Source organism: Radiomyces spectabilis (assembly GCF_025331425.1).
Source record: "Radiomyces spectabilis strain NRRL 2753 chromosome Unknown BYT42scaffold_2, whole genome shotgun sequence".
Taxonomy (NCBI): domain Eukaryota; kingdom Fungi; phylum Mucoromycota; class Mucoromycetes; order Mucorales; family Radiomycetaceae; genus Radiomyces; species Radiomyces spectabilis.
In genome coordinates, this window is record NW_026251927.1 from 1,957,285 (window position 1) to 1,970,377 (window position 13,093).

Below are 13,093 nucleotides of genomic sequence, written 5' to 3' on the forward strand. Positions count from 1 at the left end.
AAAAAAAATTTCGTCAACGGAGCGATCTAATTGGATGATCGACCGATCTCCGTGGTGAAACTGAAACTGTAATTGATTTGCGTTCAAACCCTCTTCTTCTCTCTATTGCTTGGGTGAGATATATAATGATGTGGCATCTGTGAATCGTGTAGTGCCGTCGACACTCTCTAACCAGGCCTCCACATAAGCCTTGCGTCCTTCCACCTTGTCCAATCGTCCACGCATGACGATCCATTGATCGGAGAGCACGGGTCTTCGGTAGTTGATGTTTAAGTTGGCTGTGAAACCCATCCGGTTGGGTAATGATGGCATTGCCTAACCAATCACCCAATTTCCAAAAAAAGAAAAAGAAACAATTCGTCAATTTCCCGAAAATGACAGTGACACGATCTTTTCTTTTCCTTCCATTATATGAAAAAATATAACATACCACACATGCTAACACTTCATCCAGTAAAGTGGCCAACAGACCTCCGTGAATAATGCCGTCATGACCACATAATTCCTTTCCAAGATGTCCCACAATAGTTACTTCCGTCTGATCCTCATTGTAGAATATCACTGGTGGAACAATGATCTTGCCTTGACCGCGTAATGTCTACCAAAACAGAAAGATCAAGCAGGAAAGAAAACAAAAAAAGGAGGCAAAAAGGAAAGACCAAAAAAAGAAATCAGTACAATTTTTCATTTTGTTTGCGTCATTTTGATCATTTTCAAACTTACTGTGGCTGTCAATGAATTCAACTTTGCACTTCCTTTCAAGTGGGAATATGCCTCAATTTCAAACAAGTTGGGATTGGCGCGTGCGGCCTTGACAATATCCATATTATCGAGTTCTTCTTTGGCACGAAGAATCTCGTCTTGGACCGTATTTAAAAAGGTCGACGAGTGATCGAGCAGTGATGCTTGTTGCGTTTGCTGTTGTTGGTGAATCATGACGCTGAATGTGATGCCGCTGGTAACAAGAGCCGTAAGTGCGCAACAAACAAGATGCGATTTGGGATAAAGCCGGGAAGAACGAGACGCTGTGCCAAAGGGACGAAGCGTTTGTTTAATACTCGCCGCTCACCGTAGTTGGTTCAGCCACACCATTGGTTTCTTTGATAGCCAGGCATCCATCATTGGCTGACCTATTGCTCTTTGTCAGCGAAAATGTCTTTGCTCCACTCCAAACTCAGCTCTGTACCTCGATCGGCCGAGACATCCGTAGGGGAAAAGACGTAGTTATTTTTGGAAAAAAAGAAATTCAAGAACAGTGAGTGATGAAAAGGTAACGAAAGTCATAGATGGTTAACCAATGTTGGCTATAATTCAACCAAATATAGCGTTTAGTTCATTTGATATATGAACAGAATTCAAAAAAGTCTTGGCGGGAAAATGGTTTTAACATTTTATATCTGTGGCACATCAGTTGACAGAAAACTCTTTATTGTTGACATGGTTTCATGTGGATAATGGGCTCTGACATGTTATGCTGTAATTGAGTATCTCGTACTTATTGTGATCCTATGACCATTTATTTAATTCGCTGACCATTGATGGTCAAAAAAACTCCATGTCTCAAGATCCTGATTCAGTAAATGTCGACCATCAGGAACCATAAATTATTAACAGTTTATAGTCATGCAGCAGCTGCAAACTGGGTAATTCTATGGTAATGCATAAGACTGCCACCTATGTGACCTTATCGCTATTGGATGATGATAGTCGTTGCCACCGATCCTAAATTACGAATATCATTCGTTACGCAAGATGAACATTAGAACACCATGACATCTACAGGACTATGAGGTTTTGCCTTTCAGTAAGAAATTCATGCCCCATCAATACCGTGTGGAACCATCCATACGGGCTTTGATCATCAACAATGATCCCGATATACCAAATCGATCGCAAGATATCGGGCGAATTTGCGTTCGTAAGATCATATTCGGCACATTTACAGCTTAGTGTTGTTTTCTCCTTTAAATCAAGATACCTCTATGATGCATTGCTGCCTTTATATGAATCGACTATTATATAACTCTGTAGTTCAAGACTTTACTATTCCAGAAACTCTACTCGCGAGCTTGGGCATGTCACTTGAAGTGACTTTTTTCTTCAAAAAGTTTAAAAAAAGTGCCAACATCAATGCAGCAACCAAATGTGTGTTCGTCGAGTTACGATTTTTCGTTGGGTATTTCAAGGATTCGGCCACACCAAAGACTTTTGCATAAAAACGCAATTTTTCAATCAGCCTTGGCAGGTCTTTCGTGGTCACTGCTGTTGCCCCAGTAAAGGTATACTTGCACGACGAGAATGCCGTTCAATAGACTCGCTAAAACGTTACTTCCGAGCATCAATGGGTCATCCAGTTCGGTCATCGTCGTAAATACACGGGCCGTTGTGCCCAGAAAATAAGTCAAGACAGCAAAAACCGATAGTTGACCAGTAGACTGGTTCACATAGTTGGCGTGGATCTGTGGAATTTTGCTCGCGAGCAGAAGAGGAATCGTGCTAACGTAGAGCCCGGCCATCATCCATGGGGTGATAAGATACTGGCAACCATACAGCACTCCTACGGCGCCAATGAACGTCAATACCATGGTTACCAGTTGCTGATGATAGTAAAGAATTAACAAAGTGACCAGCACATTCTGGACCGACATGAAAACGACCTCGCCATAGGTACTAAACGGATTCTGATGACGCAGATTGTAAGCGAGAATGATGAGGTACGCCGTACTTTCCAGCTGGTTGGAAGCCAACGATAGTCCTTGGACGGACCGTTTGGACACAATGGTGATAATCTGTGGAATCTTCACAATAGATCCGCCAATGACGATGCCCAATCCTAAGCCCTTGGATAAAGCATACTTTAAGCAGGCCAGATCGGTAAAGGTGAGGTTTTCAACCAGAGACACATAACACTTTTCGCCAATCAGGCTCTCCAACGGATCGCGTAATAAAGACGGTAGCACCAGTTTACGCTTTGACTCGACAGGCTGTGGAAGTGGTGCCGCATTTCCCAGATGCGACAGTAACCCAAGTACCAGCGCCCAAAGCATGAAAAAAAAAAAATACCAAAAAAGTAACAAGGACGTGGGGCACTAGACCGACGCATTTCGGCACTCGCACAAGAATTTGGTAGGCATGTCCGACTGTCATGGTTTGGCAATTATCTTTTATCTGATTGGCTGCATCGCTTCCGTTGTATGCTGCAGTCGACTCTTTTTTTTTTCCTACACTCTGCAATCATCTTTTTTGTTTGGACTCACACGCGCTTTCCCATCTTAATATTATAAGCAAAAAAAAAGGGTAAAAAGAAACAAAGGTGTCATTTTTCTTGTAAAGTTTATGAACCTTTTTGCACTGACACCGTGTTGCTGTTGCACTGTTTTTATCTGCTCGTTTGAACACTTTTGACAGATCAGCTGTTTTCCTTTTATTTTTTCCTCCCAGCAACGCTTCATTTGGGAGCTCAACCATTGTGCATCTCAGCTGTCTTTTCCTAATCTTGTCTGTAACTACTTGTGAAATACGAGATGACCGCCGACGGACAGCCGATAACCAACTACGAACCAGGAGCACTGGTATTCGCCAAACTCAAAGGCTATCCATGGTGGCCAGCGCGGGTAACCACGACTGCGGATGCGATATAGATTGGTTTGCAGTATCGCTGATATTCGTATTTCGAACACAGGTTGAAAAGGATACTCAGGTCCCACCCAGAGTATTGAAACAAAAAGCCAAATCCAAACCGCTTATCACAGTCCAATTTTTCGGAACCCAGGACTAGTAAGTAAAAGTGAAAAGCTAGAAAGGAAGGAAGAGACAGACATCCAAGCTGGAGAATGTGGCTTAACGACGGACCATTATTTTTTTTTCCGCCTACAACAGCGGGTTTTTTGGTTCGGAAGCCATCCGGCCATTTCATCCTGAACTTGTCAAACGCGATTTTCATGCCAACAAATTCAGAGCGAAAAATTTAAAGGACGCGGTTCGCCAAGCCCTGGATTCTTCTGTGGCAGATTCGCTTCCAAGTCAACGAAATAGCTTCCACAGTGAAGACCACGGTGAAGAGACAACAAATACCCGTCGATCACAGAAACATACGAGTGAAAAAAGCACCCCTTCGTCCATACGCGTCATCGTTTCGCACGGTCGATCTAGTCGATTGAAACGGCAAAAACGTGATTTCAATATCATGGAAAAGGATGGACAAGAATGTGAAGCCTCCACGGTGATTCCCTCTGGCGAGAAACCAGTGAGCCCCATTACAATAGAGGAAACGCTTACGCGACTGAAGAAGCAACGCGTAAGCTGTAGATTGCTTTCTAGAGTACACATGCATGCTAATAACTTGAGAATAGCCCAATCCAAAAACACAAGAAGAACCCAACACAACGTTAAAGACTGGACCAGAGGATCAAAGTGATTTCAAAAAGGTATATCACATCAGGCATCGGTTGCAAAAGTTAGTGTACGGCAAGAAACAGGTAAAAAATAGAGAGAAAAAGGCAAAGATTGACCGAACGAGAATCATTTACGTAGCGTGACCCCATTGATCTGATTTACAAATGGCAGGGCGATATTGCTGAACAAGATTATCCGGAAATTTCAGACATTGTCAAAGACATTGAACAAGCTCCCATGACCTATAATCTATTGCGTGTAAGTGGGAACGGACAGAACAAGGATAGCGTGTGTGAAACGCTTTTCATAATGAGTGTATATATAGGACACAAAGATTGCTAGAGTGGTCAAAGCGGCGTGTACTTACATTTACGAAAACGACCATGGTTATTCTATCCGCGAACGATGTCAGCAGCTCATGAGGAAATGGAAATCTTTATTTGTCGATAACGATGTATGCCGCGTCCAAGCCATTCATGCTCCGTCAGAGACAAAGGCCTCAACGTCCACATCAGCCTGCCAAGAGTCACAAACAACCTGCCAGCAAATACAAGAAACCGCACAACCGGCGCCACCATGAGCTTGCAAGAGATGGGGTTTTTCAATAAGGCCACATGTCACTGTTACCCTCCCATCTCTCATTTTTTCTTTTTATCCTTACTGATCTCTCCTTCCTCCCCCCAACCTCTCCAGCCTATTTCGATAAGCTCTGTAACGTAGTTATTGACTCGATGATCCGAAAGCTATATCTCTTCTATAATCTATCGACCCCCTTCCCAAAATATTATCCATGACAACAACTGGATCATCGATGACTCAAGAATTTTTCAGTTTCCTTTTATGGAATAAGCACCTCAAAAATTGATGCAACCGATCCATTTTTGTCTGCCATGTCGATTTTTTTTCTTTTTCAATCAATAAAATATTGAAAAGCACTGCGTTGCTCAAAAAAAAAATGCGCCGCATTGTGGCGAATAGTGACCACTATTGACTTGGTCCGTTCAAATGTCTTAGCTATGTACAGGGGAGCAATATAAAAAGTAAGTTGTGAGTTGTATTTTGCATGGATTAGGAGATGTAATGGATTTCGGGTTCCGGCATCTGGCTTAGGCGTATGGGGGCGTATAGGGGAGATCAGTCATGATCAGTTTTTGGTAATCACTGCCAGTGGCTGCGCATAAACGCTTATCCCAACAATTCAAGGTCCGAGTACCGTAAGCCTGGATCGCGGCCGTGGCGATTCCTCGGAAGAGCATAATTCGTTCCACTTGCCTCCCGATTGGGAAATACATACTTCTTGTGGATTCACATAGTACGACAAGTAGCTTTTTTCTTCGCCTGATGATTGATCCGAGAATGCATCTTGAGTACTGGCCGATTCTCCTCTTTTCCCTCATTCTATTGCAACTGTAGTTGTTTATACGTGGAACAATGATGGTAGTGGTGCAAAAACTATCCTACTGGATGGTCGTTAAAAATCATTGCACTTGACACAGCGCTATGATCTATTTTGCAGTGAACTAGTGGGCTGTAGAAAAAAAAAAAGATGAAGTTGATGTAAAAACAGAATAACGGAAATCGGAGTGTGAGGATAAAGGACAAGCCGGCGTGATGATTGCATATGGATAGGAATGACCAATCGCAATGCTCGAAATTACTCTAGAATTAATCTGGGGCGGAGTGGCCGGATAACCGTTTTGACAGCCCACGAGTATATATACTCTGGAACGCGAATCCTTTTGGCTCAGATCATCGATCAAACAAGACAAAGTCATATCAAGCTTCTTTTGCTCTTCAATACAATGCATTTCTCCAAAATTGTCAGCAGTTTCCACCACACCAAAGAAGACGAGTCCACTCCTTCTTCAACCGCGACCTCTCCTACTCCATCTCTCCACGGAAGTGAGAAGGATATGCTTTCCATCTCTTCAAAGCTCCAACGATTCCTTCGCGATCCCATGCGTAGCGCCAAGACTCCCGATATTGTTGGTTCTTACTATGATCCCATGGGCGGTCGACTGGGTCATTGCGCTTGTCCCGATCCTACTAATACTGGTGCTTAATTAAAAAAAAGAAGCCCTACCTTGTCGCCACTGATCCATGTCTTTTTTCTCTATCTACCGACCGTCTGCCCCCTACGCCTTTTTTTCCCACAAAATTCGTCGCTTGCATTCCATATCCATTATACTAATTCATCTTTTTACTACTTATGATTATCCCTCAAATTAGCATATCCTTATCCTTTACAATTAAATATACTCATAATACGCAAAACAAACCATTATTATTATTATTATTTGATACCTTGGACTGCCTTCTATGAATTACCGGAATTGTGATATTAATTCTCCAAGCCACCACGATAAATCAACATCACCATCTAGTGTATGATATATACACTAGCAGTTTTATCACAGAGAAGAACGAATGTTAAGGAATAAACAGTAGTCGTTAGGAACTGTATATTTGACTGGTTAGAAAAAATGCTTGTTGATGACGTTCGTCTTATCAAATGGTCTTACGTTGGGATTCTTTGAAATGTATTTTCTCTTTTGGCACCACCAGCACTTGGAAACTCGTGAATCATCCATTGAGATGATACCATCTATAACACTTGGTCTAACTAAAAACGTTGCCTTGATGCATTCACAGCATTTCTTATACATATTAAGTGTCTTTGCCATCCTCATCATTCTCTGTCATAATAATCGATATCATTGTAAGCTTGTCCGCAATGTGGAGTATGCCTAGGAATCTGATACTGTTAGTTCGAAAAACTGTAATTATTTTTTATTCGAGATTAAAATGAAAAAAGATGACGGTGCATTCACTGCACTTGCTACTGGATACAGTGTAGCGGTTCATTATATCAGATTCTTGCCAAAATAGGATCAAGAAGAAAAATCCTTCCTGTATGGGGAATGGGGCCGTCTCCTTGTGACCACAACTTCCCACGCAGTAGAATTGATTTCCATGATCGCATCGGGATTCATTCCATTGACAATCGATAAAAGAGCAAATACAGTAAGACTGCGCATTTGGCTACGTTGCAAAAAATAAATTGTTCACCATGCCTGATCATAAAATGGGCTAGTGCTGACCTTTTTCCGCACTTGCAATTGACTCGCAGTCAAATTGCCTCGAGATGGCCATTTTGAACCGTACCACCACGACAGGAAGTATCTTTGGTTCCAGTGGCATTTTTTTTTTCGTATTCATTATCATTCGTTTTTTTTAAATGTTTTCACTGATTTGAGAAGATGGGAATGGAACACTGAGAAGTAATTGCCATTCCTGCTTGTCTGGTTCCTTCAAAAATCTGTAAATGGAAAATGAAATCGTAAAAGGAAACGGAGATCGTTCTTGATCTTCACAGTAAAACCCGTTGAACTCTTCTTTTTCGGTATACTTAAGGAGATTCGTTTGGTTTCATAAACTCCCATGTATCAAGCGGAAAACATCCAAGTTATTTCAGCAGGTGGTTAATTTGTCTTTGCTTGCCATAAAAGATTGCCACTCAGAAAAAAGGTTCTGAACTGCCAGTCAACCGATTGAACGATCAGGTCAGTTGCAGTTGTCAAATTCGGGTGTTGGTGTGACGAAGGGTTTTATTTACGTTACACAACATTAATGTTTGTACGTCTTCGGTGATGCATACACCGATAGTTTTTTTGACCCTGCTTTTGACTCCCTTCTCCAGAAAAATTGACTCCATGTGGAAAAAAAAAAAGACGACCAACTCCTCGTCGCCAAGGACGACTCCTCGAAATTTTCTGTCTTGGCCAAGTTCTGTACCTTAAAAACATCGTATATTGCTATTTAGTAAAGCAGTCAATAAGTAGAATACACGTTGTATACAAATATATAATTTTTTCGGATACTCAATTATAAAGTAGGAAATATAATGGGGTTTGTTTTTTTAAATAATTAAACTAGTAAGAGCGGCGGCGGCGACCAAGCCAAGAGCAGGCTTGACATAGCCGGCGGCGGAATCGTGAGCGGCATCAGTGGTGGCCGAGTTGGAAGGGGAAGATTTGGCGCTAGTATCGTCTTGCTTGGCCTGATTCACAGGTTGGTTGGATGAAACGTCAGGAGTCTTTTCGGCGGCCGATGAAACGGGAGCAGAGGAACTGGCGGCAGAAGAAGAAGCAGCGGTAGCAGCGGTGAGGGGAGCAGCGGTGGATGGAACAGAGGAAGAAGCGGGGGCAGGTGACGATGCGGGATCAGAATTAGTGGCGTTGGTATTGCCGGATTTCAAGCTGCCAACACCCCAAGGAATATCTTCACCTATAGAACATATCATGTTAGCTGGAACATTCGAATGATGCAATTGCGTTTTTCGGCGTACCATCGGGCTGAGTCTTATTGGGAGGTTCGACTTGCTGACCATCTGCACCGGTAATAGCAAAACGGGTGGTCCACGAAGCTTCTCCCGAATCTAATGAACAGGAGCAAAATCCAACATCAGCGGACTGCAGCGCAATTAACTGAGAATCTGATTATCCTACCGCCAGTGAACATGAAGAAGTAAATTGCCGAGTAGGGTTCGACTTCGGGTGCCTTCCACTTGAAGGATTTGGCAGCAGGATCGAGATCCTAAAAATCATTGCGATCGTGAAGAGTAAATAGTTGTTTCTCTTTTAGCAATGTATTCTGTGCTCCGCTTACAGTTGCAACGTTCGTCAAGACTTTCTGATTCAAGTTATCGCCAGTCATGAAATCTACAAGGTTTCAGAAGAAAATGCGCGTCAGACAGCGTTTGCAACTCAGCCTAATTCACGATGATGCAGAGCGATAGGTACCAATCTTGAACTTTTTCCAGGCAGGAGACTTGCCATCATCGTCTGTAAATAAATAGGATGAATTAGCCATGGATTGGCCATTGCATTAAAACAGCGATGGTTAATTTACTCCAGAGGATTTCGTATTCCTTTCCCGCGACCCAAGTGGTGCCTGGAGAAGGATAGGTGGGAGCAACGGCAGCGTCGACCGTGGCGAACACAGCGAAAAGGGCGGAAGAGACGGCGAAAAGGGTTTTAGTCAACATGATGAGAAAGGAAAGCGATTAGACGAAGCACAGCTATAGTATGTGAGAGAAGAAGGAACGATTAAAGAATTGATCAAACAACAAGGCCGACCAAAAACGATAGAAAACGAGAAAAAGAAAAAAAAAGTAAAAAAACAAAAAATAAGATTGAATGCCGTGAAGAACGCTTTTTAATTGTAGGCAAGGGAAAAAAAAAAAAAAAAAGTCAGACGCGCGCGAGGCATGTCCGGCAAAAGAGGAAAACGGCTCGTGGAAGTTAAACATTTCAAGCGAAACGAGAGTGCTTATTCAGGTGTTTTGGAACAATGCAAAAGCTTGGGCCTTGAAAAAAAAAGTTGCCATCGAGAATGGATCTCTCCCACTAAATATGAATCTAAAACAACTTCACGTAATAACATGACACTCCTCCGCCATTGCCATGGTGAGGAATCCCTCTTGTTTCGGTTTTTCTGCACAGACACTTCAACGTTTTGTTGACTGTTTTGGCAAGGGCATGCAAAAAAAAAAAAAACCAAGGCGCAGTTTCCGGGCTCTATGTCCGCTTTAGTCAACTTGACTATTTCTGATCAGGCTGGGTCACATTTCGATAAAAATAAATCAAAGACGCATGGGCGGTTTCATACACAGCCGTGTCACATTTTTAAAAATAAAAAGAAGTGCAAGTCGCACAAACCCACTCCGATAATGGGTTTCCCCTGGGGTCCAAAAACGCCCTATTCAGTCTCCGCCCTGCCTTCATTTACCGTGCTCGTCGACGCGTCAGAGCCGAAATGAAACCGCCACCGCCACACGCACCGTATCCACTTGCGCCAATTCAGTCATGAGTGAAACAACCATCTCATGTATCCTTGGTTGCTATAATCTGCAAACGAAGACGAGAAACACCCAAGCGGCGTGTTGCACCGTCAATCGCGTTATCTCCTGGAGCCTCAATTGTTCATAGTTATCACGCTACACTCACTTGGTTACCGGAATTGTAAGACCGAATCATGATAAAGCGTTAATATGGTAAACCCTTATCAACCGCATATGCCATTATTTCATCAACTATGGCTCGCTTGACCATGAATGGCTTTCACCTCATTTATCTACGGGTATTTGTTTTTTAACGATGAATCTGTATCTTATTTTGCCTTTCGGCGAAGGGTCTGAGTTTTCAGATGGTGGGAGATAGGCTTTAGTCATCCGTTTAGGAAATTTTCCGACAAGACAAAAAGGAACTAATGAGATATCCGGTATCTGTACGCAAACCTTAAGTCTACATCATGGAAACGCACAAGCAACTGCGGCCTGACGGTTTTTAAAGATTAGAAGATCTAGAGCGGGTAGTCAGCAACCCCTCGTCTTGGTAACAAATAAAAATGTTCATGCTCCTTGTTCGTGTCTGCGATGCGAGAGATCTTATCACCCGACGATGTGACCAATCGCCAGCAATCTTTAAAACAAGTGGGCTTGATATGCAGTCCGAATGGATAATCAACTTACTCGTACAAAAACAACAACAGCGACGATCATACAACGATTCTTATTTTTGTATTACGTTACAGCGTGTAGGATAAGGGTGATCTGTTGTGGTGTAAACAATCATGTGTTTATTTTATCGCAGATGTCACGACCAATAAATAGCGTGCGACGCGAAAACCAACGGTGCGCATTTTTTTTTATTCCGGTATCGTCGCTATTACCATGTGTAGATTGCTCTTCTAGCCAAAATTACCGTATCATCGTTAATGTTTTTTTTTCACGACAATGTAACTCAGTTTATACGTTGACATTGTTCAGCGACTAGTTGAAAATGAACGCTTTATGCAGCCGCCGGGCAAATGCCAAAGTTTTATGGACCGAGTATTGTCCATTCAAAACCATAGGAGAAAACAAAATGAGAACAAGCGCAGTGCCTTTTTAGTAAAGCAAAACAGCATTGACTGAGCAAACTTTATTTCCAAATGATAGTCGGCGCATTTCTTTCGGATGCTCAAAACAATGATGATTACTGCGCAATGGTAAATAGATTATTACGTCGCCAAGTTCTGTTGGAAGCTTCTGTTTTTGGCAAAAGAACGATGGCCTGGCATCATTAGCCCAGATGCGGGAATAATTATCACAGTGAACGAAGTTGACACAAACCTAGATGGATTTGAAGAAAAATAAATGCAGTTCAAGTGACAGTACCAAGAAGTTAGATCTGCCGAAATGCCAGTGACGTGTGAGAGGAACTACATAATATGACCAAAAATGACGGGCCTGCTCACAGCATGGATGAATTTGCTGGTTGTCCCGCAAAAAATTAGGAATCAATTGGAGACAGAGAATTCCCGCGTGTGACACTGTATCAGAAAGGTTACGATCATTCTTTTTATTGAAATGAGATCTGTCCGGCACCAAGGAGCTTCAGCATCAATATACTGTAGCAATATAATATCGCATTTTCTATGTAGTTTTCCCATTGGTTCAAAACGTTTTGCGCCAACCCAAAAATCGAACATTGATGAACCAAATTCAGCTTTCCCCTGTCCATTGCGTTGCAACCCAAGAAATTAACTATTGCTCAATGAAAGGCTACAATTTTAACCTTCACAAAAGCACGCGTTCGACAGGCGGACCAGACAGTTAAAGCAAGAGCCGTTGACGAACTGTCAGACATGGTCCAAATGATTGCACAATCAATCAACAGCTTTCGGTCAACCAAAATGCAGCTTCTGAAGGAAGAGCTAGAAACCGGAAATAGCTTTCACAACTTGAAAATTCCACTACACCACTTACATGCTGCATGATGGACGCACTGAACAAGCCCCTGGACAATTTTATACAGTGATTATGGCAATAAAAATGCCCTGAGGATGTGAGATTAAGAAAAATATTACTCCAGGCTGTGAAATTGATACTTATCCATTTCTCGGAAAGTGGACGAGCAAGAAGAAAAACAACAAACTCTGAGGGAACATTTTGTACGTCATGTGGTTCCTACATTCGACGCTTCGCAGACTAAATTGGTCTCTTAAAGTCCAGATGGTGTGAAATTTATTTACAAGCACACGCAGATACCGAAAGAACGGTGATGGATCATCGATCAGGGAGTATAAAGAAAACGCCAAGGATACTGAGAACGGTACATTAAAGCAAATATACAGTTCAATCACGATGCTCAAAACGATTAACGACTGTAAGAAGCTAGATCCATCATGATCAAAGCATAATTTTTTTTCCAGCTTTGTCACCGATAAATCTAGAAGTCGGTCATCCAAGCCGATCAAAATCTTAATGAGAAGCTTCCGCAGACAGTATCAACACGTATGCAAGTAAAAAGACATCGGCTTGCTCTGGTAGGAATATGCAGATCCAAACCTGACTTGTATCCTAGTCGATAGACCATAGCAACCCATAGTTTCAGTGTGATGCTTTCGCAGACAACGGCGCTTAAAACACGGAATCTGTGCAAAATTCCTGCATCAGCAATCCAACGGTTACTTGAATACAACACTCCAGTTTTTATGCACGATAATCCTGCTGCACTATTGATGCTAGAGGAAGCCTTTATTCTGACCAGCCACGTTATCTTATGCTCTTCAATATATTATTATGGACCGTTACAGGCCCCTACTCGCTGACTTTATGCGAAAGGAAGCGCAATGGCCTTTTTTTGCTGCTTCC

At 42.4% G+C, this 13,093-nt stretch overlaps 5 protein-coding genes across 5 annotated transcripts; 2 read left to right on the top strand and 3 right to left on the bottom strand.

Annotated features, from left to right (window-relative positions):
- Positions 1-102: 102 nt before the first annotated feature.
- Positions 103-936, bottom strand: BYT42DRAFT_489261 (HotDog domain-containing protein; the record flags this gene model as incomplete). The annotated part of the gene is made up of 3 exons (XM_051563925.1): positions 103-315; positions 431-598; positions 724-936. The coding sequence occupies 3 exons, from the start codon at positions 934-936 to the stop codon at positions 103-105; spliced, it is 594 nt and encodes a 197-aa protein (XP_051427438.1).
- Positions 937-1,950: 1,014 nt separating this feature from the next.
- On the bottom strand, positions 1,951-3,071 carry BYT42DRAFT_509539 (uncharacterized protein). Its single transcript, XM_051565133.1, has one exon. The coding sequence runs from the start codon at positions 3,045-3,047 to the stop codon at positions 2,229-2,231; it is 819 nt and encodes a 272-aa protein (XP_051427439.1). The 5' UTR covers positions 3,048-3,071; the 3' UTR covers positions 1,951-2,228.
- A 133-nt stretch (positions 3,072-3,204) lies between these two features.
- Positions 3,205-5,349, top strand: BYT42DRAFT_557070 (uncharacterized protein). The gene is made up of 6 exons (XM_051566851.1): positions 3,205-3,614; positions 3,683-3,777; positions 3,880-4,297; positions 4,353-4,478; positions 4,567-4,653; positions 4,721-5,349. Exons 1-6 carry the CDS (start codon positions 3,525-3,527, stop codon positions 4,973-4,975), a joined length of 1,071 nt encoding a protein of 356 aa, XP_051427440.1. The 5' UTR covers positions 3,205-3,524; the 3' UTR covers positions 4,976-5,349.
- Positions 5,350-6,122: 773 nt separating this feature from the next.
- Positions 6,123-6,770, top strand: BYT42DRAFT_557080 (uncharacterized protein). The gene has a single exon (XM_051566852.1). The coding sequence runs from the start codon at positions 6,198-6,200 to the stop codon at positions 6,456-6,458; it is 261 nt and encodes an 86-aa protein (XP_051427441.1). The 5' UTR covers positions 6,123-6,197; the 3' UTR covers positions 6,459-6,770.
- Positions 6,771-8,000: 1,230 nt separating this feature from the next.
- On the bottom strand, positions 8,001-9,646 carry BYT42DRAFT_557082 (uncharacterized protein). The gene is made up of 6 exons (XM_051566853.1): positions 9,307-9,646; positions 9,198-9,239; positions 9,064-9,116; positions 8,904-8,991; positions 8,744-8,833; positions 8,001-8,682 (listed from the first exon to the last, which is right to left on the bottom strand). The coding sequence occupies exons 1-6, from the start codon at positions 9,440-9,442 to the stop codon at positions 8,315-8,317; spliced, it is 777 nt and encodes a 258-aa protein (XP_051427442.1). The 5' UTR covers positions 9,443-9,646; the 3' UTR covers positions 8,001-8,314.
- Positions 9,647-13,093: the final 3,447 nt, after the last annotated feature.

Excerpts from the sequence above, each read along its gene's own strand:
- BYT42DRAFT_509539 (XM_051565133.1), bottom strand. The coding sequence starts at position 3,047 with ATGCTTTGGGCGCTGGTACTTGGGTTACTGTCGCATCTGGGAAATGCG.
- BYT42DRAFT_557082 (XM_051566853.1), bottom strand. The coding sequence starts at position 9,442 with ATGTTGACTAAAACCCTTTTCGCCGTCTCTTCCGCCCTTTTCGCTGTG. Across the intron at positions 9,117-9,197 it reads CTGGAAAAAGTTCAAGATTG|ATTTCATGACTGGCGATAAC; the intron begins GTACCTATCGCT and ends GAAACCTTGTAG. Across the intron at positions 8,992-9,063 it reads TCTTGACGAACGTTGCAACT|GATCTCGATCCTGCTGCCAA; the intron begins GTAAGCGGAGCA and ends AATGATTTTTAG.
- BYT42DRAFT_557080 (XM_051566852.1), top strand. The coding sequence starts at position 6,198 with ATGCATTTCTCCAAAATTGTCAGCAGTTTCCACCACACCAAAGAAGAC.
- BYT42DRAFT_557070 (XM_051566851.1), top strand. The coding sequence starts at position 3,525 with ATGACCGCCGACGGACAGCCGATAACCAACTACGAACCAGGAGCACTG. Across the intron at positions 3,778-3,879 it reads TTTTTCGGAACCCAGGACTA|CGGGTTTTTTGGTTCGGAAG; the intron begins GTAAGTAAAAGT and ends CGCCTACAACAG. Across the intron at positions 4,654-4,720 it reads TGACCTATAATCTATTGCGT|GACACAAAGATTGCTAGAGT; the intron begins GTAAGTGGGAAC and ends GTGTATATATAG.